Below are 22,921 nucleotides of genomic sequence, written 5' to 3'. Positions count from 1 at the left end.
AATCACAACGACAGTTGCCTTCATGGTGCTCAAGGTAGTAGGTAGCCAGAACTGGCTATGTCCTACGTCCGTACATAATTTTTTCATACAGTCTATTTTCCCACTGATATCCAACCTTTTATGTGACTCTTAGTTCCAATCCATTATTTTAGAACAGTCTTTCAACAAATCAGAAGACAAACACCTGTTTTGTAAGAAGGCACTGTGGTTTTACGTTTGATGTTATCAAAGCAGAATTAAATGTTCATAGTAAGAATTTATAACCACAGAAGAATCAATGCTAATTTAAATTAAAATTATGGCTATGCCCACAATGTGTGTTAGCAAAATCACATTACTACAGGTTTAGTTTCTTTAGTGACAATTCCTTAATTCATGCAGTATGTATAAGACATGAGATGACATGAAGAACTGAAAAATTGTGCTTACGGGGATAGTCTTTGGGGTGAATCTTCTCTGACCAGTTCCCATAGAAGGTGACTCTGTACTTTGCCGTTCCACAGGCACAACAGTCAAGCAATGGTTTATCAGTAGTATCTCCATACAGGGATTCTGTACAGAAGTGATGGGAGAAAAAAAAAAAAGATCACACAGAGTAAGATTACTGATTAGAATAAAGAGCAGAAGAGATGGGTGCCTGTCATATAAGAGAGTGATGGTTAAGAAAGCGGTGAGCCAAAAGGAAGAACAGGGAGAAAAGGTGTACAGCACTGTTCTTTTGATTCGCCACTCAGTGTGGCATCCATTGCCATGCAACCCCCGGGGCGTCGTACTCACAATCATTCGCATCAGTGCATGACAAAGTGAAATGTAAAAATTGCGAACGAAAAAATTGAGTAAAAGGATAGAAAAAAATAAAAGGTTGTCAATGGGGAGCAAAAATAAAGCATCATTTTGATAGTAATACTTTTTATCCAAAGCGTTATAAGGAACCTACCTTTCTCACACAGTTTCTTGGTGAGTAAGCCTTCATCCTGGAAATAGATTATCCTTTTCTGCACAATGCTAGCCCTAAATAGATTAACAAGAAAAGAGGGGAACTGTGAGAAGCAAAGTTTGTTGAGGGGAACACAACGTGCAAGTGTAAAGTGAGGAAAAAGTAAGAGTGCAAATTACAAAAAGAAAATACCAAGACAGGACAAAATGAGGAAATGTTATTTATTTATGTATTTTTTAATAACAATACTAGTCTGAGCTGTTTGTCATGGCAGAGCAAATAGTTGTAGAGTTATTCATAGACCTATTTCTCTGTTTTTCAGTATCTTCCTGAAAGCAGATATTAGAACTCAGGAAATTAAAAGAATGTTTTTCAAGTTATTTAATGCATTAAACTACAATAAACCAAAAAGTGTGCCTCAGTAATAAAGGTTAAAGTTCAACAAAAGTTCCTAAGGTAGTTCACCAAAATGCCTGGTACAGTACAGCTGGCTATGCACTATGTCAATAAAGAATGAATGACAGGCCAAAAGTAATACCCACCAAATGTGAGGTCTGCAATGGGGAGGTTTTTCTAGATTGAGCTGTTTCAGAGGCTTATTTCATTCAGTAGTGAAGAAGCATATGTCTATGTGGGGCCTTGACATGTAAATTAGCCACAAAGAGACCTTTTCAGATGCCAACAGACTTGAGAAGCAACAACAGAAAACAAGCCAACAGGGACCTAACTTCCTCACAAACACCAGCCATTTACACCAGCCATGGTTGCAGGAAGGTTTCCACGGGGATAAACCCCAACAATGAGATACTGGATGCAAGTCCAGGGGTAACATCTGATCCAGGTGGGCCCCTTCCAGCTGGACAGTTTGGATGCTATGCTACGCTGAGCAGCAGCATCCTCTATTGAGCTGAGCTAATCCCAAAAACAACAGGAAATGTGCATTAGCCTACAGGGTGTGAAATCTTATATATTTATTGTGTTTTTACACAGAGCTGCACATCTCACTGCTGATATGTCCACATGCACCTCTCACATAAATTTAAAAAAAGCATGAATGACCACTTCAATGGCAAATGCAAAGTCTATATCAGTGGATAACAGCAATATACAATAAATTCCAAAGTCTATATTTATATTGTTAAATAGCCAAATATTAGTTTTCTACAAAACTGGAGAAACAAAGAGATGATCACTGTGAATATCCATTTAAAACCAAGATGTTCAATGCAGGTAATCCTGCAGATTAGGTGGAAGATCAAGAATTTGATAAATGCTGGGACTTTAACACATCCAGTTATCTCTGTGTGTACAATAATGACATTCTGTAAGTGACTGAGAATACTGTATAGTTTGAAGGATAAGACCGTTTGCAAGTAACAAAAAATACCTTTCCACCAATTCCACCCATTTTAACTACCTGCCAAAAAAAAAAAACAAACAAACAAAAAATCCACTTCAGTGTCTGGAAGGCTTACAGCTGTTATTGATTAAAAAAAAGTGTATCTGCTCCTTAATGTTAACAAAACATGGTGAATTTTGGGATTCCCCCCCCCCCCATTTAGCTTTTCAACATATTATGAACAGTGCCACTGAGTAGATCCAGTCTTTTATTTCAAGAGTTGGTGAGCCATAGAAGCCTGACTGTAGTTGAAATACTTTTGAATTAAGGCTTCCAACAGGCTACCATTCTCCACCACGTGAAATGTCAATTAGGCAGAAAATTCTCATTTTTGACATCACGCAATTAGATGATTCCACATGCTGTATGCCATCTAATCTCGCTGACATAAAGCCTATTGTGGCAGGGTGTGGTTTGTGGCTCAGCTGCACAGGAGGGGTGAAGCAGTGGGTTCAGGGTGTGGTGTGAGGGTAGGCTGACCCCCACAGCTGTTCTTCATTACCTGGTTATGCCTTTCCTAAGTAGATTGCCAGGACCTGAATGGAGCTGTGTGGTGTGTGAAGCCGGAGAAGGCAGCTGAAAAGCTGCAGCAAAGTGTGTCAGGATCAGTTAGACATAAAACACCTGACAACGTGTAAGGCTGTGTGTGTGGGTCCTTTATTTCTGTCACAGTGGTGCTGAAACCTGAGCCGTGGCACGGCAGAACCACGACCAGCCCTGCCAGTTGAGTCGCTAGCCTGGATAGTGGCCCAGCGGAAGCCACAGCTGCAGGAACAGTCTGAGCGCCGGACAAGGTGTTCGACAGTGAAGTCAAGTAACTCTGGTCCTTGTGGACACTGCCGCTGCTCGCAACGGTGCCCCTCTACAGAATGGGGGGGAGACATTATATGGGATATAATAAACCTCTGGAGTGTAAATGGGTAGATTTAGTCGCCTGTTCGTCCTTGTGGACATCCTGCCCGGAGTGTCACTGTGTACAATATGCAACTGACATTACTGTATGCTTCTATCATCTAAATGCCAAATGTTTCGATATTATACAGTAATTACATTATTGCAAGTTTTACAGTAAGCTACTTACACTTGTATAAATGAAAACAGTTTAGATCCACTATATCAAAATCACAGCCGCCATTGTTTTCTTTGATGGAGCAAAATTCATTCCTCTGCAGTTTGGGGAAATTGGTGTCTTGGAGAGTGAGAGGATGCCTGAAAAACTGAAAGGACTTTGCTCGTTTTCAAGAACAAGGGTGATGTGTGGAGCTATTTTAACTACAGAGGAATAAAGCTGATGAGCCATACCATGAAGATACGGGAAAGAGTTATTGAAGCATGATTAAAAAGAGAGGTGATGATCAGTGAGCAGAAGTATGGGTTTATGTCAAAAAAGAGCAGAGTGTTGATGAAGAAGAACAGAGAAAGTAAGAAAGACCTACATGGTGCTTTTGTGGATCTAGAGAAAGCATATAATAGGGTGTCAAGAGAGGAACTCTATATAGTATTGAATGAGGAAGTCAGGATCAGCAAGCAAGTATACAAGGGTGGTGCCAGACATATATGAAAACAGCAAGGTAGGAGTGGTTGGCGCGTCAGATAAATTAAAGATGGGGATAGATTACATCAGGGATCTGCTCTAGGCCCCTTCTTGTTTGCAGTGGTAATGGACAAGCTGACAGGTGAGGTCAAGCAGCAGTGAACTATGGTATTCTCAGATGACACTGTGATCTATAGTTAGAGTAAAGAGCAGGAGGCATCTAGAGCGCCTGGAGTTGGGTACATGTTCTGGAAAGAAGTGGGATGAAAGTCAGTAGATGCAAGACAGAATTTGTGTGAAAGAGAGCGAGAAAGGTATAACCATGAAGCTGCAAGGAGTAGAGGTACTGAAGGTAGATAGGATCAAACCATCCTAAGCAACAGACAGTGGCTAAGAGATGTGAACTAAAGCATTGCAGGCAGGGTGGAGTAGGTGGGAATGAGTATCAGGGGTAATCTGTGACCAAAGGATAGCAGCAAGAGTGAAAGTGAAGATTTACGTGATTATACTGACACCTGCGATGATGTGATGATGTTTGGAGATGGTGGTAGTAACAGAAAGCCATGAAGCAGAACTGGAGGTGGCAGGGAAATAAGAAATCGAAATCAGAGGAACAGCTAAGGTTGAAATGTTTGGAGAAAAGGTTAGAGGCAAGGCTGAGATGGTTTGGTAGAGATATGTGTAAGGATAGTGAATATACTGGCAAAGGTTGTTGAAGATGAAGCTTCTAGGCAGAAGAAAAAAAAGAAGACCAAAGAAAATATCCATGGATGTAGTGAAAGAGGACATGAAGTGTGTTTGTGTGACAGAAGGGATAGGGGGAGATGGAGGCAGGCAACCAGCTGTGGCAACCCCTAAAGGAAGCAGCCAAAAGAATAAGAAGAAGCTTCATATTGTTATCATGCTGGGATATTCCTCTTTTGCCAGGCTTCTAGGGGCTGGGAGGCATCTTGTCAGCCAGTGTTTTGTTATTTCCACAGACATGCATTGTGCTCTCTATAAATGTTGTGTCCTCAACACTCTTGCATCCACAAACCCACACTGGCTTAGCGCTTTCATCCAGCCATCAGGGCTATGCATTCACAGTAGTAATCCTGACCAAATTCCACCAATCTTTCAGTGCTGTGCTGAAGAGAACAAGAGAAGAGAAAAAGGATTTTTTTTCTTGGACATAATCCACAGGGGCTGACTGGATGCAGTCTCCTTCACATTGTCCAGGTTGTCACAGAAACCTAAATTTCCGCTGATTACCTTTTTACTAACTCTGAAGCACGTCTTTGAGGACATCCTGCAACTTCAAATAATGTTACAGTGGTTCGATCTATATCTCCAGATTATTGCTGGAAATGTTTTCCAAAACCTTTATTTAGTTAGCCATCGATCTTTCCCCCTGTCCTTTCTCGTTTCCAGTAGTTAGGTTCATTAGAAATCATGTCTGTGATTCTGTTCCGATGATCAAAGGTCTTCTAGCTTGCGTCAGCGATCACAGGTCCCTTAACTCTTGTTGCACTGAGTTTGTACTTTCTTTTTTTATTTCTAATCAAAATATTCTGTTTGCTAACTTAAAAATTTGGCAAATACTGAGAAGTTAGACAATTTGGGAACCTCTGACAATAAGATCATATTACACATGAGAGTACTCACTTCCCTCACATCCCTGCTTGATGTAAGATTAAAATGGTATTTGAAAGAAGGTATGATTTTACTGCCAAAATAGCCTCTCATATAACACAGATGAACTGATTCAAGGTAAGTGACACCACCAGCACTTCTCTAATTGTTCACACTTTAATTCAATCTCACCCCAATTCCACATATCTCCAAGAGACAGACGAGCAAACTCTGCCTCACTGCTCACCCACTTTCCTGGACTGGCTAGACAATCAGGCCGAGTAATGCTTATTTAACATCCAATTTAAATTCTATCTTATTTTGCTGGATCCACACCACCGCCGATCCCAATCACCACAAAAGTGCACTGATTTGAATGTGTGTGTGTGTACGAGTGTCTGTCTCCGGGTAGTGTAAGTCTGAGAGATTAACAAAAAGAAAAAGGAAAGACAGTGAGAAAGAGAGAAGCAAAGGTAAAAAAAAAAGGGGGGGGGGGGCAGCAGAGACTACTGTTTTAGGGCTACAACCAGCTCCTGCTGCAACAAAAAGATGAAATTAATGAAGATCCATATTCTCAGTTGCAAGAAGAACTCACAAGATGCCTAAACATAAATCCACTCCAAGACAAATGTATTTACATTTAATTTCTGTAGGACTGCTTCCAGTGTTCTCAAAGCATCCTTTATCTGCTGCGTCATCTAACTGATGGAGCTAAACACACTCTGACAGCTGCATGTGGTTGTGACATTCACCAGATCACTGATATACTCAGACAGCTCATCAAAACATACCACACTACTATCCATATAGCATGCCAGAGGGAAATTACAAATAAAACATCTCGCACCAACAAATGGAAAGAGACAAGATAGTAGCAAATTCAGTGGTGACAGCAACATATGGAGTGAATTTAGTTATAGCTTCCGTGGAACCCAATCAGGTTGTGTGGAACTACAGTCTGATAATACCACTGTGACTAGAGTACTTTGTGTCACTAGATACTTATGGGTATGGGTTTTTACAGTTTTATATTTATCGAGCCCTTTGTAGTCTCTTATGTTCTATTTCCAATCAAGGAATAATAATACACCAAAGTAATAATAGAGGACTGAGAAGAAAATCAACTCTTTCTCAGATTCTGACATTTTTTTAAACCTTTTTGGTGTCTAACTAGGTTTGAATTACGATGGCTAGTAGCAATTATTCCCTTAAGCTCAAGGGAATAAATAAATAAAAAACGTATTAAATGATTATTTCTCTCTTGAACACTGTAACACGTATATAGCAGCTTCTTATTTTAAGCAGCCACTTTCATTAATAACGGTCATTATATTTGCTAATAGGCTCATAGCACTCTGCAAGGCCTATATATCTTTGCATCGCTTCTGTATACTATCATTTTTAGTTAAACAAGAGTGAGACACCAACAGAAACCCAGCAAAGGAAAGTTTGGTTTTGATTTGAGCTTATGAGAAGGCTAAAAATAAATGGTAAGATTTTTTAAATGAATGCTCTGAGTTCAGGAGGTAAATGAGCATCCTTGCCTAACCCTATCATCACGGATCAACCTTTGAGAAACCCAAACCACCAAGCTCAGACTTTCCATCTAAAAGACAGCAACTGACCATCAATTATACTGTAGCAAACCACTCACGAGGAGCAGGATTTCCTGGTACATGTGAGTCAGTTTCTATGAGACAGACTTGTGCACACACTTGTAGGTTCATGACCAGATGTTTTTTATTTGTCTGCTTGTTTGTTTGTTTTTTTAAAGATGACATTTTACCAACAGCATTATTGAAAGGCAGCTACCTTCCCTGATATGGAGAAAATGAAAAACAAATATTTACCCTATACCTGCATTGGTAATGAAACTTGTCTACTCTAAGCTAATCTAAGATAGGAAGGTATCTCACATTGTTATGTTGTTTTCTGCTGTTCAGTGATTATGCCGTATGTGCCTGTTTATGCACAAACGTTTTACTGGAAGTTGTGCAATATAATAACCACCAGTGAACAGCAATGTATCTCCCTCTAAGAGGTTTTTGTGCAGGGACTTTCACATAAAATTTTTACAGAGTTTCACTTTTTATATCAATAAGACTGTACTAGGACAGTCGCTGCATTCGAGCAGAGTGGCATATGCAAAAACCTTGTCATCATTACTCCAGTCAGGGTGAAGAGCAGAGACAAATACCCACTGCCAGCCTGTAATTATGATTTTCACAGACATGTGTTCTGAACAGTAAGCTTCTTACTCTCTCCTTTCCGCATTGTCTATGTGCTGATAGTGCAGCGACATCTCTGCACTTTTAAGTATCTCTTTCAAGGCTGTGCACTCTGTCACACTTTAAACTGTTTCCTTTATCTATTAAGTACCAAATACAATTCAACCATTATCTCCCTTGTAAATAAACAATGATAGATGTAGATCACACACCAGAGAAAGAACATACAAACTGTTAAATAATGCATTTATCAGAAGCCTTCGTGAACCGCACAGACCCTCAGTGCCTTTCCACTTCATGCACTCTCATTATTTCCCCGCAGTGAAGTACAGGATTAATAAATGGATTTCTGTCATGATGTGTCCTCAGCTTAACATGACTAGTCTTCTGTGTTCAAGTAAGCCCAGAGCACTTACAACAGCAAGAAATGAGTGGTGCATATCAGGTATAAAACTACTGAAGGTAATATTTAGTTTATCAAGCCAAATGAAAGGATTTAGTTAAAAAATTAAACTAAAGTCATTGCACTAAATCAATCTCTTTTAAAAATCCTAGTTCTAAATAATCTATATAAAATCGAAAAGCTGCTTACTTGAGACTTGAGGCTACATTTCACTTAGTATACTTGTATAAATATTAATTCATTAGATGTGGACTTGAAATTAAGAGAGAGCAAGAGTGTTGGTAAAAAATATCTTATTTAAATATCTGAAGATATTTATAAAGCTATATTAAGTCAGACAAAGCACAGTAAGTACAGACAGTTACAGAGTGTCAGATTTGGATTCTGTTTGCGATGGTTGCGGTGTTGTGGGGGTGTGAGTGTAAGTGTGTACACACAGGAGAGAAAGCACACACTGTGCTGTTTATAAAGGTGCTGCTCTGCATTTTTTTAATTATTGCAAAGTTCCTTGTGACAATACAATAACGAAGCATTATGTCTGCCTGCCTCAACGGTGAGTTTCTTGTTCCGGGTACATATTTAAACTGTAGTTGGGACCAATTCTGCTTTGCAGCCTAAACGTGATCAGCCTAGCTTCAGCTTACATGAATCAGTTTCACATGAGTAATACATCTGGAGGATAACCTGCAATTACCCGTATTTTTGACAGAAGGCTGGATATGTAGACTAAATTTGAATATTGTTTTCATTGTTTGAGCTGAGGGCTTGACTCTGCTAAGCAGGCTGACCAGCCGTTGCTGTATACATACTTGAGAAAAACACAACCGGAGCCACTAGGGGGTGCAGTCCAAAACACCTGGATACTGGTCCTTCTGCGAGGAGTGCTCTCTGTCACTGCAGGGGGGCAGTTGGTCATAAACTGTGTTTCCTCTTCATCAATTATCTGTAAAGCATCGACACACAAACACACAAAGAGATCAGTAATGAGTATAAATGCATCAGACAAGAATTGGAAACACTTGCAGGTAATTTTCTTCTCTTGATGCTGGATCGCACAGATACATTTTGTCGTATCATGATCTCACAAACATAATTAACAGCTGAACTGAGATTAAACACACTTTTTTTGTAAACATGAGTCAATTCAGTGAATTGTGTTAGTCTTACACCATCAGTTATCTGGTCTTTAAACACGCTTTAGTTATTAGAGAACACATTTCCAGCTTTAATAGTTACTGTAATGAGTTTAACAGCATGTTGGCTGAGTGGTTACTGTTGTTGAGGGTCCGTGGTTTAAACCTGTGCTAGATGTTGGCCCAAGACTCTCTTAAAAATAGGTTTTTAATCTTGGGGACTGCATTTTTAGATAGATACATAGATAGCCTTTGTGGGTTCCATGATAGCGTCAAAACACAAAAAAGGAGCAAAACCTTCTTCCACAGAGAAGATATTAAAAGATATTTAAGGAAAAGCTACAGATATCATGGAAAAATGCTCTAAGGCTGACGTGTTTGGATTAAAGAGAAAAGGAACACTTAAAAAACATAGACATGCTCAAAGCTATCTCCCAAGGGTGGTAATGTGGGAGCTTAATGGCTTGATATACATGTCTGATGTGCCTAAACAATTTTTGTTCTCTTACAACAGGACAAATCGTGGCTACAAACTATGCAAGAGCTATTTATAGAAGATGTTGTGAGCAGGTGCTGTTTATAATAAAGTGGCATCAGGATGCCAAACCTACCGACTGTGCTGCATATTTATATATTTTCTGGTAAACAGAAGCAGTAGAACAATCTATTTTACTGAGCGGAGAGATGCTTGTGACAGTTGAAACGAATCAGCAGTTTTGGTTAAAGTAATAAGCTATTGAAGGCTCCACCACCGGGGGGGCTTCTCCTCCCTGAATAGAGGGGGGTCACTATCTATCATGTCAGCCAAGCTCATGTTGGCTCGCCTGGCTGTACGACTAGCAGGCAAATGTTGGCCACTGCAAGTCTCAACCTTGATTCTAGAATTTTTTCTGGCATCAAAGCACAGTGTGAACATCCCTGTGGGTAAGCCAACCGAGCTCATAAAAGCTATGCACACCAGGTGAGGTTTCTTGGCCGAAGCAGAGGCACTGCATGACGTGGGGCACAGGCGGGATGCAGTCACTTTAGCTTTCGCTTCTGATGTCTTCAGGTCATTTAAAAAAAGTCCCCAGACTTGAATTAGGCTGAAGAGTCCAAATCCGTGCTCCCCTCTTTACTCAGCTCCACACCTGAGATATTAAGCACCTGAATGATTTTAACTGTGGGACAGAAAATTAGTTGAGTTGGCTGCATGAGAGAGCACAACCGCTGAGACCAAGGATCTGTTTGATAGGAAGTGACATCCGGGCAGTAAAGGCAGGGAACTTTCTCACTCCATAAAGCTGTCAGTGGAGAATTTCCTTTGTCATTCCACGTTATGAATGAGTTCCCTTTGAAATTGTGTGTGAGAGAGTGTGTTAAGAGTTAGACGGAGAGTCAGAAGGGGAGTCCGGGAGCTTTGTGTGTGTGCATGCCATCCATGTGTATGCAGCCGATCGTGATCTGAAAGATTACACACCCCCTCCCCTCCATGTTCCCATGGTTTCTAACAGGCATTCTGGGCTGCCCTGAATGGACTACACCACATGTTAAAAGCAGAGAAGTCACATGGGACTGCATTGAACACCATCTGCAAAAAGAAGCGACTAATTTGCTGCAAGACAACCTATGATCCTGTTTTTTAACTCCCTCGTTTTCAGATCTTCTGCCAATAGCTTGACAATGGCTGTTAGGAAAACTAACAAAACGGGACATTCCACTGGAAGACTCGAGTTGCGTTTTCTGAGTTTATGCAAGAGTTTTGTGTCAAAGAAAGTGCTTGGTTCTATGCTATGCCCTGGTCAGAGCCAAACATCATTCAGCAACAATCTAAAATAACATAGGGGCTGCAGAAAAGTAGCTGCAAATGGCACAACCGCCACAGAAATTTCAAAACACATCCTGACAATTCCAGCCCACATATAGCCACACAGCCACATGACAATTTGCCTTTTCTTGTCCTATTATCTCACCCTGCTGAGAAGTAATGTCTCATCAGACATCGCCAGCATTCCCTGCTGGTGTACACTCTTGCCAAAAAAACACACACAGACACACAGTGGCAGCTGACCTCCCCAGAGAGCTCAATAAAAGTGCTTTTCATCAAGTCGGGAGCTGTCCTAAGACGGCTGAGATGGGGCACACCAGCAGATTTCAAATGAGCTGTATGTTAAATAAAGCCTAAAGCCTCTGTTGCAGCTTCCTTTTTTTCTTTCTTTTCCTTCAGTTCCTTGGGGCTGGTCCACCCAGAGCTCTTTCACAAAGGAGCAATAGTGTGTCTGTGCGCGCGTATGTGTATATAGGTTTCTGACATAAGAGACATAAAGTATGAAAGACTGACTGAGCAGGTGATGATAGAGACATATCTCTTTAGACAGCAGTTTATTTTTACTGCTCTGTCACAGACTGCTTGGAAAGACAGGTGATCATCTGCAGCCGTGAAAGAGACCTTAAACTTCTAAAAAACCCAGCAGGAGTCCAATCAAAAGCAGCAGGTCACAGTACTGACACATCTGCTCTTTTTACTTCTAAAGCGAACATCTAAAAGGCAATGATCAAACATCTATCCATTTTATCTATTATTCTCTGTCCACTCAGCACCCATTCATGTGCTGAGGGATGTGAGTGTCATTTAAATGATGCAGTCTCTCCTATATTAACTCCTGACGTTTAGCGCCGCGTCACTCCAAGCCACACTCCGGCATATGTCTGAGGGACGCACTCGAGGCTGGCATTAACGAAAAACGTCATGAAATCAACTGCAACAACAAATACGAGCGAAAAAAGAACCTTGGTGGTGTTGATGCTGGGTAATGAGTTGTGAGGTGCAGACAGGACAAAAACAATGTGTTCCTGTCTTTATGTCCTGTCATAATCAAGGCTTAGGTTCACAAAGAGTGCCACAGCATTGCAGTAACTGTGATCAGAGCAGCCTGTGCACTGCTGTGTGAACCTCTCTTTGAACCGTAAAGGTTTAGTAAAATAGTGGATTTTTATGTAAGAAACAGTTAAAATGAACACATTTGCAGGAGGCTAAACAGGAGAAAGCCAGACATGCTGTTAAAAGTTCTCAACAGGAATATGGATTTGGCTATGACTAAGACTGAAATGGGTTTTTCTTTATTATTATAGTATATTAATGTGATATAATGGCTTTATTATACGCCTTATTAACTATAATCTAGGATTTTTATGAAATATTTATGAAGCTAAAATCAGTTATTTTCTTGCTGAGTTCTTTCCAAATCCTTTGTGTCATCTTATGCAATCTTTAAATCCTAGACATTTTTTAAACTGCCATCCTAACTGTACACACACACACACAAACATACACACACACACACACAAACATACACACACACACACACAAACCTGATAAGGATAAACAGAATAGAATGGATGGATGGATAAATTTTATCACCTTATAGTGTAGTTCCTTTGTATAGTAGTAACACAGACTGCATACAAATTATTGGAAATACACATGAAATTTCATTAACTATCATGTCTTTTCCCTACCACTTGTCTGATCACGCTGCATTACAATTATTTGGCCATTATCACATGTGCATAGCAGCACCAGTTGCCTTGCCTTCTCTTTTTGTCTTTCACACTCTTGGCCCCTCTCTGTTCTCTTCCTCCTCCCTACAGTACTCCAGCTGGACCTTCTTGTATAAAAGGTTAATTACCCTCTCATCTACTTTGTTGTACAGTACATACATACATGCCTACTTTTTGAATAGATGGCTTCTCAAACTCTACACACACCTTCCAGCAGTCAAAGCAAAGCATAGCTCAAGGGAAGATGTGCTGAGAGTAGGCTCCTTTCACATGCTATATCAAGCCTTTTAGAGGAGGTGAGGTGAGAATAATCACACTTTGACACATGTGAAGACAGGAGGGCTGTCTAAGGAAAATATCTGTCTCTCCACTCATGTCATGCACAGTTGTTATGCTAGATGAAGGATGGTATGAAGAGTGCAGGCGTGGCGAAATATGCTGGCTAGTATTAATTTAAAATTTGCTGTGTCCCAATTTAAAAAATAAACATGTTAGACAAATAAGGGGATGGGTTATTAATCAGTGAGAAATTTCTAATCCATAACACACAGCCATATGTGTTGGCTGTTACCATACCTGAAAATTCCCAGCATAGTCCTCGTCTTTGTCACCTTCTGCACCATCCTTCATGGCAATAAGGGTGAACCCTCTGAAGTAGGAGGGGCTGGCTGCAGTCACAGTCACTACATGGAAACAAAAAAATATTAGAAGACAACATCACCTGACAGGGAGCAGCTTAACTACAGTTCTTCTTCCAAATACCTGATTAAAGTGGGTTAAAATACCTGCTTGAGTAGTGTTGTATGTATAAATAATACTATATATTTTAAGCTCAAATATATAAAGGACAAGCTAAAGTTAATGTAATTTGCACATTGCCTTTCTCAGATTGTCAAATTAGCCAGATTATGTTTAGGATGGAATTTCTGCCCATTTTTACAATCAGTCACAACATTAAAGAACGTTGAGTTACTGCAGAAAACTGTAGTTGCTGTACTCAGCAACTTAATTGGTGTCTTTAGATATTAACAAATACTGATTTAAACTGAAGCTAAATCATTCAAACATTTAAAATAATGCAGTTGTCATTTTGATTGCTAAACAAAAAGTAGTTGGAATTAAAGCAGGCAGCAATGATCCAACTGCAGCGCAACACATTGTCGGAACCAGAAGGGCAGGAGACTAGAAATCACAGAGCAGATGGCACATGCCCATTTACTGCACCCAAAAACTTTCCTTTTAGGAAAAGAGAGAGAGAGAGAAATCCGGGGCTGGCTTTCAAGAAACTTGTTAAGTATGGAACACAACATCAAAAGCACGCAAGAGTTCATAGAGGGATTTAGCTTTCTCAGAAAAAAGCCTTCTTAAAATTTTGATCATACAAAACTATTTTAGGCACTCTATTTGCTCACAGATGTTCAAATCAGATTTAAAATGATCTCTCGTTAATCTTTTAGTAGTTAAAATACACGTCTGCTTATTGCGATTGTGCGTAATCATCTTAGCGCTCGCCCCGCATCAAAAGTAGATTGTGCAGAAACTTATCTTAAGTTTGCATAGTCTGCTGACTGTGGCTTAGAGGCAATGCACAGGCACAATGGAAAGCAGCGTACTACGCGTATATCGCTAACACCAACCTCTGTATGTGCTCCCTGGGTGATAGCTCTCCGGGTCTCCTTCTACCCGGAGCCGAAACTCGCTGTTGCCCTCTTTCCTATTGCTCTGAGCCCGTAATACCCGACTACAATACCCGTCCGCCCTCCCGCCTCTGTCAGAAGGCTCCTCGGTGAATGCAAACGTATTGCACGCCGCGGTGGAGATGAAGCAAAGCAGGAGCACAAAGCGTGGATGTAGTCCGGTTGCTGTCATTTTGCAGATTTGCGACAGCCAAGTTAATGCGCGGAGGTGAAAGAAATCTTGTCAGAAGAAGAACTGACGTTTGCTTCAGCTTCTCCTTAACGTCAAACCAAGTTGCCAACTGCTGAAGTACACTTCTGCTGCGCTAGGAGGACAGCTCCATCCCGGAGTGAACGGGAGAGAGGAGAAGTGAAGACTGACTGGGATGTGCTCTGCGCTCGCTCTACAAGAACGGCACACCGCGTGAAGCTGGTTAAAGTGAACAGGGTAGCAGGGGTCCGGGGGGGGAAGCCAAGCGCAGAATGAGCGCTGTGTAGCTGTCTCCAGGGGCACAGCTATTTACAAACCGAGTGAGTGATGAACGCAAAACAAGAGAAAAAAAAACCAAAAAAAAACTAATTCTTGTCATTGAACGTTTACGCAGAGGAAACGCATTTAACATAGTTGGACTGAACTCTCGTGCGACGACTGCGTGTGTGCGTGTGGCATCACTTAAGTGTCTTAAGAAAGACATGTGCACCGTGACACAGACAAAGGAAATAACAAAGCATGCTTCACGGTTGTCAAGGTGACTAATTTGGAAAGAAAGAAAGAAAAACTTTAGTCACAAATAGCTTCTCTGTAATTGCATTGCTCTCGATTTTCTTGCAACACAAAAGTTAAATGATAAAAAATTATAATGTTTGTACGTTTGCCTTTTTTAATGCTTGGGACAAAACCCCACACTGTCATTATAAGCAAAACAAGAATAGATATAGATCTTTTCAGCACTTCTCTCTATTGATCCCCCAGTAACATCTGAAAAACATTCACCAAGCAGAAGCAACCCAGCTGTAGTGCCCTAACCTGTTAGCTCCACATAGACAACGATTAATTTTTGATAGCAGGACAGAGTGACCCTATACTTACTACATAGATACATAAATATGTAAAACCCATGGAGCTGTCTGTTGAGATGGCAGTTGGTCATTTAGTTTGGCCACCATTTGGTACAGACTACAGTCATTTAGTGTTTTGCTCAAACCCACCACAACAATATTTTTAATTAATTACACAACAGCAAAATGTTCCTACACAAAATTGTAGTGCTCTACATATCCAGTTTTCTTGCAATTCTTAGGATAAAGTACATTGGACTACAGGTTTGTATTGAATACCAGACTGATTTGTTAATTCTGATTGAAACTCAGCTGTTTCTTTTGTCTGTATTCTTTTATTTTTACTTGCTATATCCATACTCCTGCTCACTTTTTACACTTTTAGTTCAAATGAATAAGCTTAAAGTCAGTGCAGAACTGCTATGGTAATCATTTACAGGTATTCTTCTATTGATTTATTGGTTAAGCATTTAATACCTCCGAAAACAAATCCTCAACCGCAGAAGCGCTTCACTGCTTTAGTTCTGGGTTTTCTCTGCCATTTCCTGAAGAAAAACAGAAAAAAAGAAACACTGAAATGAGTGCTAGTCTGAAAAACATAGACACATAGCTTATAATTTTTTAATCCATCTTCTGGTTTGTTGTATTTTGACCTCATGTGTCTCAATAACAGGCTGAGAAATAAAATATTTTCTTCTGATAACTTACTGCCTCCGTCTCTTGTTATCTTCTTCACCTTCTTTTCTGCCCTTTTTGCTCCTGTGCCTTTTTTTCATCCAAAGCATATCTGTTTCAGGCAGTTCTCAGGCTTTGAAATAAAAACATGACAATGACACCACTGGATGATAAAAAGTGAAGACTTGATGTAATCCCTCTGTTTCTTTGCTTCTTAATCTTTCTCGGGTGGTATAGGCTATATTTTATCATTTGTGACATTTTTCTTGCAACACCCCAGAGTTTATTTTAGACTTCAGAGGGGTCAGCAGGCATGTAATGGGCATGCAACCGTTTCTGATAGGCACTGACAAATGGAGAGTGGCTATGCTCTGTGCATTTACTGCTGTGTTGATGGATGGATGATGGGGAAGGAAAGGAACAGAGTTTAGATAGCAGAACAGTAAACCAGCAGGTGTGATGAAAGCATTTTGTCTCGTTGCCCTGCTGAGCAGAATCTCTTCCTTACTTTCAGAGCCAAGGTTATTCACTGCCTTTTACAAAATTTAATGTGGATGAGAACATGATTTGCACAATCATTACATCCCATCTGTTCATGCAATTCAAATCTTTGCACTTGGCACACAACTGTACAGTAGTTTGCAAAGGTCTTGAGTCGCCCCTAATTTCTTTATATTTTGCTAAGAATATTGAAAATAGGTAAACATCTGCAAACATACATAAAAATATAGTATATAAGGCAAAGACATTGTTTTTACAATTCCAGTGAGCTTGAAAAACAATATTTTGTATGACCACCTTTGTTCTTCAACATATCTTGAACTCTCTTAGGCAAGGGTTCTTTTATTATATTTAAGTAGTCTTCAGAAATAGTTTGTCGGAATTCTTGAAGGACATTCAAAGCTCTTCTTTGGATGTTGGCTGGCTTTTATTCTGCTCTCTGTCAAGATAATCCTATCCTATATGATCCTATGATGCTTCAGTAATATTTAGATGCGGGCTTTGGGGAGACCAGCCCATGACTGACAGTGTTCTATTGTGTGTTTTTCTGTTCAGTACTTTTTCTGCAGTATGTTTGGGATCACTGTCATGCTGAAAAATAAAGCAGTTACCAATCAGATGCTTTATAGATGGTATTGCATGATATCACATGAGATACTTTACTATGTTTATGATTCTATCAAGTTTGACAAGATCCCCAAAGACACGGTGAATCACCCCAAGCCATGACTAAGCCTCTACTGTGTTTTACAGATGGCTGTAAACACAATTTTTTGGATTCATTACTCTGTATAACCCCTTTTCACAGATATTTACTTCTTGTGTAATATCTCTGCCTTTTCTCCCTGCTTGCTTTCCTTAAGAATGGGGTATTGACAGCCACTCTTCCACTGAGACCATTTCCAATGTGGCTTCAATGGACAGTAGATGGATCAACTGAAGGGCCAGACATCGGCGGAACTTTGTGCTGAACACCTGGGGGGGGGGGGGGGGGGGGGGGGGGGGTCAAGATCTCTGTCTAAGTAAATAAATACATCTGGGTAAATTCCCAGATGATTAAACATGCAGCTATTTTGCTGGTAATACCTGAAATGAGTAAAGAAAACCAACAGCCTATTTATGAAAGATAATTCATCATTTTATTGGGGGGGTTATATTGGTCAGTCTGATTATTTGGGGGGGGGGGGGGGGGGGGTGGTCATAACCCCCCTAATTGTGAGTCAACAAAGAGTCTGGACTTGTTGAATATGGATTTCTATATAGGTGACTTTTATTTTGGTTTGCAGTCTGGCTTTTCTAGTCTCTAAAGCAAATCTCTTTGTGTTTTTGTTTTATAAAGTACATGTAGCTTTTAATCAGACCAGGGATGTTATGCCTTAAATAACCACACGAGTTAATAGAAGCCGAGTGATGCAATTGAATGAGTAATGAACTGTCAGACCTTCAGCAGTTATTCTTTAGTTGCCCTTGAGTGGGACACTTAGCCACAAAAAGCTTCAAGAGAGCCAGTCATTCAAAAGCAACAGCAGGAAACTGTGAATGTGCTACTAGCAAGTTACTAACAGGTATGTCGGTGTGCAACTAGTGATGCAAAATATAGAAATGTTGAAAACGGCCTTTGTTCTTGGTAACAATTTTTGGACAAGAACAGATGTCATTACTTTTTCTTGTATTACTAAATTTGTGTTCAGTTGGATGGCACAAAAGTAAATGAAATAACACAACATTTGTCTAGTCTACATGTTGGATGGACAGAACTATGTGAAGAGAAATGTAAAAAAACAAATAATTTTGACTGATCACAGTTGTGCACATGATTTATTGGAAAGGCCTAATATGGGCAAAGAAGAAAGGGGATAGTTTTTAAGGATTCATGACTTCAAGTTAAAATCATTCGATCTGTTGAACAGAACACATGTGGCGTGTGGATGTGGTGTTATCAGCACACAAGAGTGTTGCTGTTGGTCTAGACACCCACTGCGTGGTTTCCTCTAAAGTGACGCCATGGTCTGCTGGTTGCTTGTGAAGTGGTTTCATCAACTGCCACATCTAAGGCATCAAATCTTAGGACAGTTTTCTAACAGCTGGTCTGAAAAAAACAGATCCTATCTTTTCTGGCTGTCATTTAAAGCTGCCATTTTGGCTTATCTATTTTTTTCCTTTTTTTTTTCATTCCATGTCTGCTTGTGTAGGTGAAAAATTCAAGATACTGCTCACGGATTTAAGGAAGAGTGTGGTGATATAAGTGCCGTCTATCATCACGGGCAAAATCTCATCATTATACTCTTTCTCCACACACCTCTTATTTTCTCTACCGCCTTTGAAAAAAAAAATCCCCTGTGCTTTGTTATTTTCTAAGAGGAATAGAGGTCAAGAGGGAAAATGAAATTAGGCTCTCATTTGAACATGGTGGAGCAGGAGAGTGTGCTCATTAAACAGCCAAACCCCCTGCTGCAAAGTCATTAAGGCCATATTTACCATGCAACAGCAGTATGTGCAGAAAACCTAAGATTTACCATGTTGTTACCACTTAATTTGAAGGAGAAAAAGAGGTAGCTACAGAATAATGCTAGAAAAGAGAAGGAAAACAAATATGAACGTCACAAAATTGTATCATTAAATGTTGATTATAGTAATAGATATACAGTTCAGACATTATTACTGTGTACATTGAGTTGAGAGGCAGAGGCATTCACATAGAAATGACCCCTTGATGTACAGTAGTATGCATAACGACTGCAACTGTAATGTCACTCAGCTCAGTTCAGCAACCTTGGTCTGGAGATAGAGTTAATGTCTTTATTTCCACCATGGCTTCATGCATTCAGACCCCCATCTACAGCTTTGGAGGTAATGCATTTTGATGTCCCTCTAAAAGCCTGAGTGAAACATGTGCTGTTGGGAGACCAGCAAGCGTACAGGGGCTATCACAAATGATTACATTCAGCCAGAGGGTGACGGGGACCGCCAGGTGCTGGGGCTTGTTGAAGCATTACTTATTGAATCCTGTCTTTAACGCTAAGGAGACTCAGGCCATATCTAAAAGGCTTCGAGGAAATCACACAAAATGTCAGAAACTATTACATGTCAGCTTCTGAAACACGAATACCTTGGCCAAAGTTTGCCACAAGTTATATACAGGAGCTGTTGAAGACTTGTTGACTGGGGACCTAGCATAAATGTCTTTGGACAATCCCCAAAAGTTCATTGTGTTCATCTGGACATAGTGTTTTCAGTTTAAGAAATGTTTCGATATTTTTACAGGTGATTTACCAAATCGGGTCTAAAAAAGCTAAACACAGGCACAGTCAGTTGATTTCAAAATCAAGCACAAAAAATAAGACTTTTTTTTTCTACATTAACTATCACTACAATTAGTACTAAACTTCACACTGCAAACCTTAGAAAATTATGTCACATGCTTCCTTTACATATTATTCTTCTTATATTTTGCACCTTCAGAAATGAACTCCCAGAAATACCAGTATATACCTACAAGACTGTCAGTCACAAAAATCTCTGAATTTCCACCTCTTACACACAATCTTGTCACTTTGTTCTCTTTGCACTTTATTAATGTCAAAATCAAGTTTACACTGGTACAATACATTACTAAATCTGGCCCAAACCCTCCTAAACAGAATATGACCAATATGAGGACAGATTTCAATATTGTAAACTCAGTCTCAGGCAGCCTGAATCTACAGAGAACCTTTTTCATTTACTCCAAGATGTTCAGAGCAATGTTCAGTAAAAAGCATTAAACTGTTCTTAAAACACAGGGGGATGTGTTTGAATGTAGCTGGAGTGGCACAATGGTGATAGGCTTGATCCTCACCACTCGAGCAATGTAAATTTGTTGTAAAGGCCAACACATTATAGATAGCTCTGACAGTGAAACAGTCTGTTTTCATACTCCACAGCTTCCTCCATTTGACTTTTTGCCACTCTGTGCCACATCACCTCATCTGGCAGCCTTTTTGGGAGGCTGCCATGGTACATCTGACTGCTTCCCCTAGGCCAATATTTTCCCAATTTTTTTTTAGGGGACCCACTTTTTAAAAAGGAAAAATGCAGTCTAACTAAGGGAGGATTCAGGGTCACCTAACCCAACCCTAACTATATGCTTTATCAAAAAGGAAAGTTTTAATCCTCATCTTTAAAGTAGAGAGGCTTTCTGCCTCCCAAATCAATTCAAACTGAAAACTGGTTCCACACAAGAGGGGCCTGAAAGCTGAAGATGCTCTGCCTCCCATTCTACTTTTAAATACTATAGGAACCACAAGTAATCCTGCAGTCTGAGAGCAAAGTGCTCTAATGGGGTGGTGTGGTACTATAAGGTCATTTAAATAAGATGTGGTGTGATTTTTCAAGACCTTGTATGTGAGGAGCAGGATTTTAAATTCAATTCTGGATTTAACAGTCAATGAAGAGAAGCCAGTACATGCTATGCTCTTGCTGTCTGTCAGTACTTTTACACCAGCATTTTGAATCAACTTAAGGCTTTTCAGGGAGTTTTAGGATATCCTGATAATAACAAATTACAGTAGTCCTGCTTAGAAGTAATAAATGCATGAACTAGTTTTTCAGCGTCACTTGGGATGTTTCTAATTTTAGAGATATTGTGCAAATGGAAGAAAGCAGTCCTACATATTTGTTTAATATAAGCATTGAAGGAAATATCCACAAAAATGACTCCATGATTCCTCACAGTGTCACAGAAGGCCAAGGTAACATCACCCAGAGTAAGCACCTGTTTAGATACCACATTTCTAAGATTTTTAAAGCCAAGTACAATAACCTCAGTTTTATCTGAATTTAGATGCAGAAAATTAGAGGTCGTCCAGGTCTTTATGTCTTTAAGACAGTCCTGCAGTTTAACTAATTGGTGTGTGTTATCTGGATTCATGGACAGATAACGTGGGTGTCATAGTGAAATTGTAAGCTATGCCTTCTAATGATACTGCCTAAGGGAGGCATGTAATAGTGTAAAAAAAAAAATGGTCCTATTACAGAACCCTGTGGAACTCCATATTTAACCTTAGTATGTGACGAGGACTCTCCATTTCCATGAACAAATTGGAGTCTATTAGATGGATACGATTTAAACCACTGTACCCATGTCTATTGGAAACTCTACTTCCAATAGACATGGGTTCTACACAGCATGTTTATCTGGATTTAATCATTAGTTATTATTAATCTCTGGCTCTCTTCCACAGCACGTCTTTGTCCTGTTTTCCTCCCCTCCCCAGCCAGTCACGGCAGATGGCTGCCCCTCCCTGAGCCTGGTTCTGCTTGAGATTTCTTCTTCTTAAAAGAGACTGTTTTTTTTCCTTCCCACTGTCATCAAGAGCTTGCTCAGAGGGGGTCATCCAATTGTTGGGGTTTTCCCTGGATTATTGTCTTTACCTTTACCTTGAATTATAAAGCACCTCAACGGCAACTGTTGTTATGATTTGGTTTGATATAAATTAAACTGAGTTGAAGTGAATTAAATCGTGTAGTCTTCTTCTTCTATTCAGATAAATTTTTCAAGGAATTGTGAGTTTATTCACATTTATCATCATCATACTACACTAATGACACTCTCCTGGGGTCTTAATCACCACTCCGAACTCATCCATCTTTCCCAAGGACCCCACATTTCTCATGACGATAGCTGGAACAGATGCTTTAAATCTCTTTCTCTTAGTTCTACGCTTAGTTCCAGTACTCTATCCCCATTGTTGATTTCATAGGTCCTCAGAGATCTATTCACTATTCAACACTATCAGCTGGTTCTATGTGTAAACAATGCAGCACTCCAATTACAAAAAAAAGAAAGTAAGCAAGAAAAAAGATGCTTAAAGTAACAAAGTCACAAACCTATTACTAAGTGACAATAATTGGGTGAGTGATTTAGAAAACATGTATTAGAAAATACATTTCATGAAGTGAACATGATCCAAAACACTACCATCTTCTTTGGGACAAAACTAAGTTAAGATGGAATGAGATAAATTGGAAAACCTTTGGGGGGTCAGAGGAATTTAAATTCAAAATTGTTTTTAAAAGAAATGGAAGTTTTGAAAGAAATGTATTCCTCTGGAATAAAGAGGTAAGGAACCACTTCAGATTTCAGTTGAGGTGATATGGGGGTGCTTCAGTGCCAATGGAATTGGTGTCCAGGCCAATTGAAAACATTTTGAGCCTCATGAAACAAAAAAATCTCATAAAGAAAAC

The 22,921-nt window shown here is 39.8% G+C and overlaps 1 protein-coding gene across 1 annotated transcript in view; it reads right to left on the bottom strand.

The window, feature by feature from the left end:
• The window catches only part of spon1a (spondin 1a), a 56,380-nt gene extending 41,517 nt beyond the window's left edge, over positions 1-14,863 (bottom strand). Inside the window, exons 1-5 of the mRNA XM_085268271.1 lie at positions 14,423-14,863; positions 13,362-13,468; positions 8,922-9,055; positions 938-1,011; positions 430-552 (exon numbers count right to left, since the gene is read on the bottom strand). Of these exons, the coding sequence (XP_085124397.1) occupies positions 430-552; positions 938-1,011; positions 8,922-9,055; positions 13,362-13,468; positions 14,423-14,654 (670 nt within the window). The 5' untranslated portion in view covers positions 14,655-14,863. The remainder of the gene's footprint in view (positions 1-429; positions 553-937; positions 1,012-8,921; positions 9,056-13,361; positions 13,469-14,422) is intronic.
• Between the last annotated feature and the right edge of the window lie 8,058 nt (positions 14,864-22,921).

Source organism: Mchenga conophoros, linkage group LG1, assembly GCF_057382185.1.
Source record: "Mchenga conophoros isolate Kocher_MC1m ecotype Shallow Benthic linkage group LG1, M_conophoros_male_GT1.1, whole genome shotgun sequence".
NCBI lineage: Eukaryota > Metazoa > Chordata > Actinopteri > Cichliformes > Cichlidae > Mchenga > Mchenga conophoros.
The sequence above is the reverse complement of the archived record's forward strand: the minus strand, read 5'-3'. Positions and strand labels throughout refer to the sequence as shown.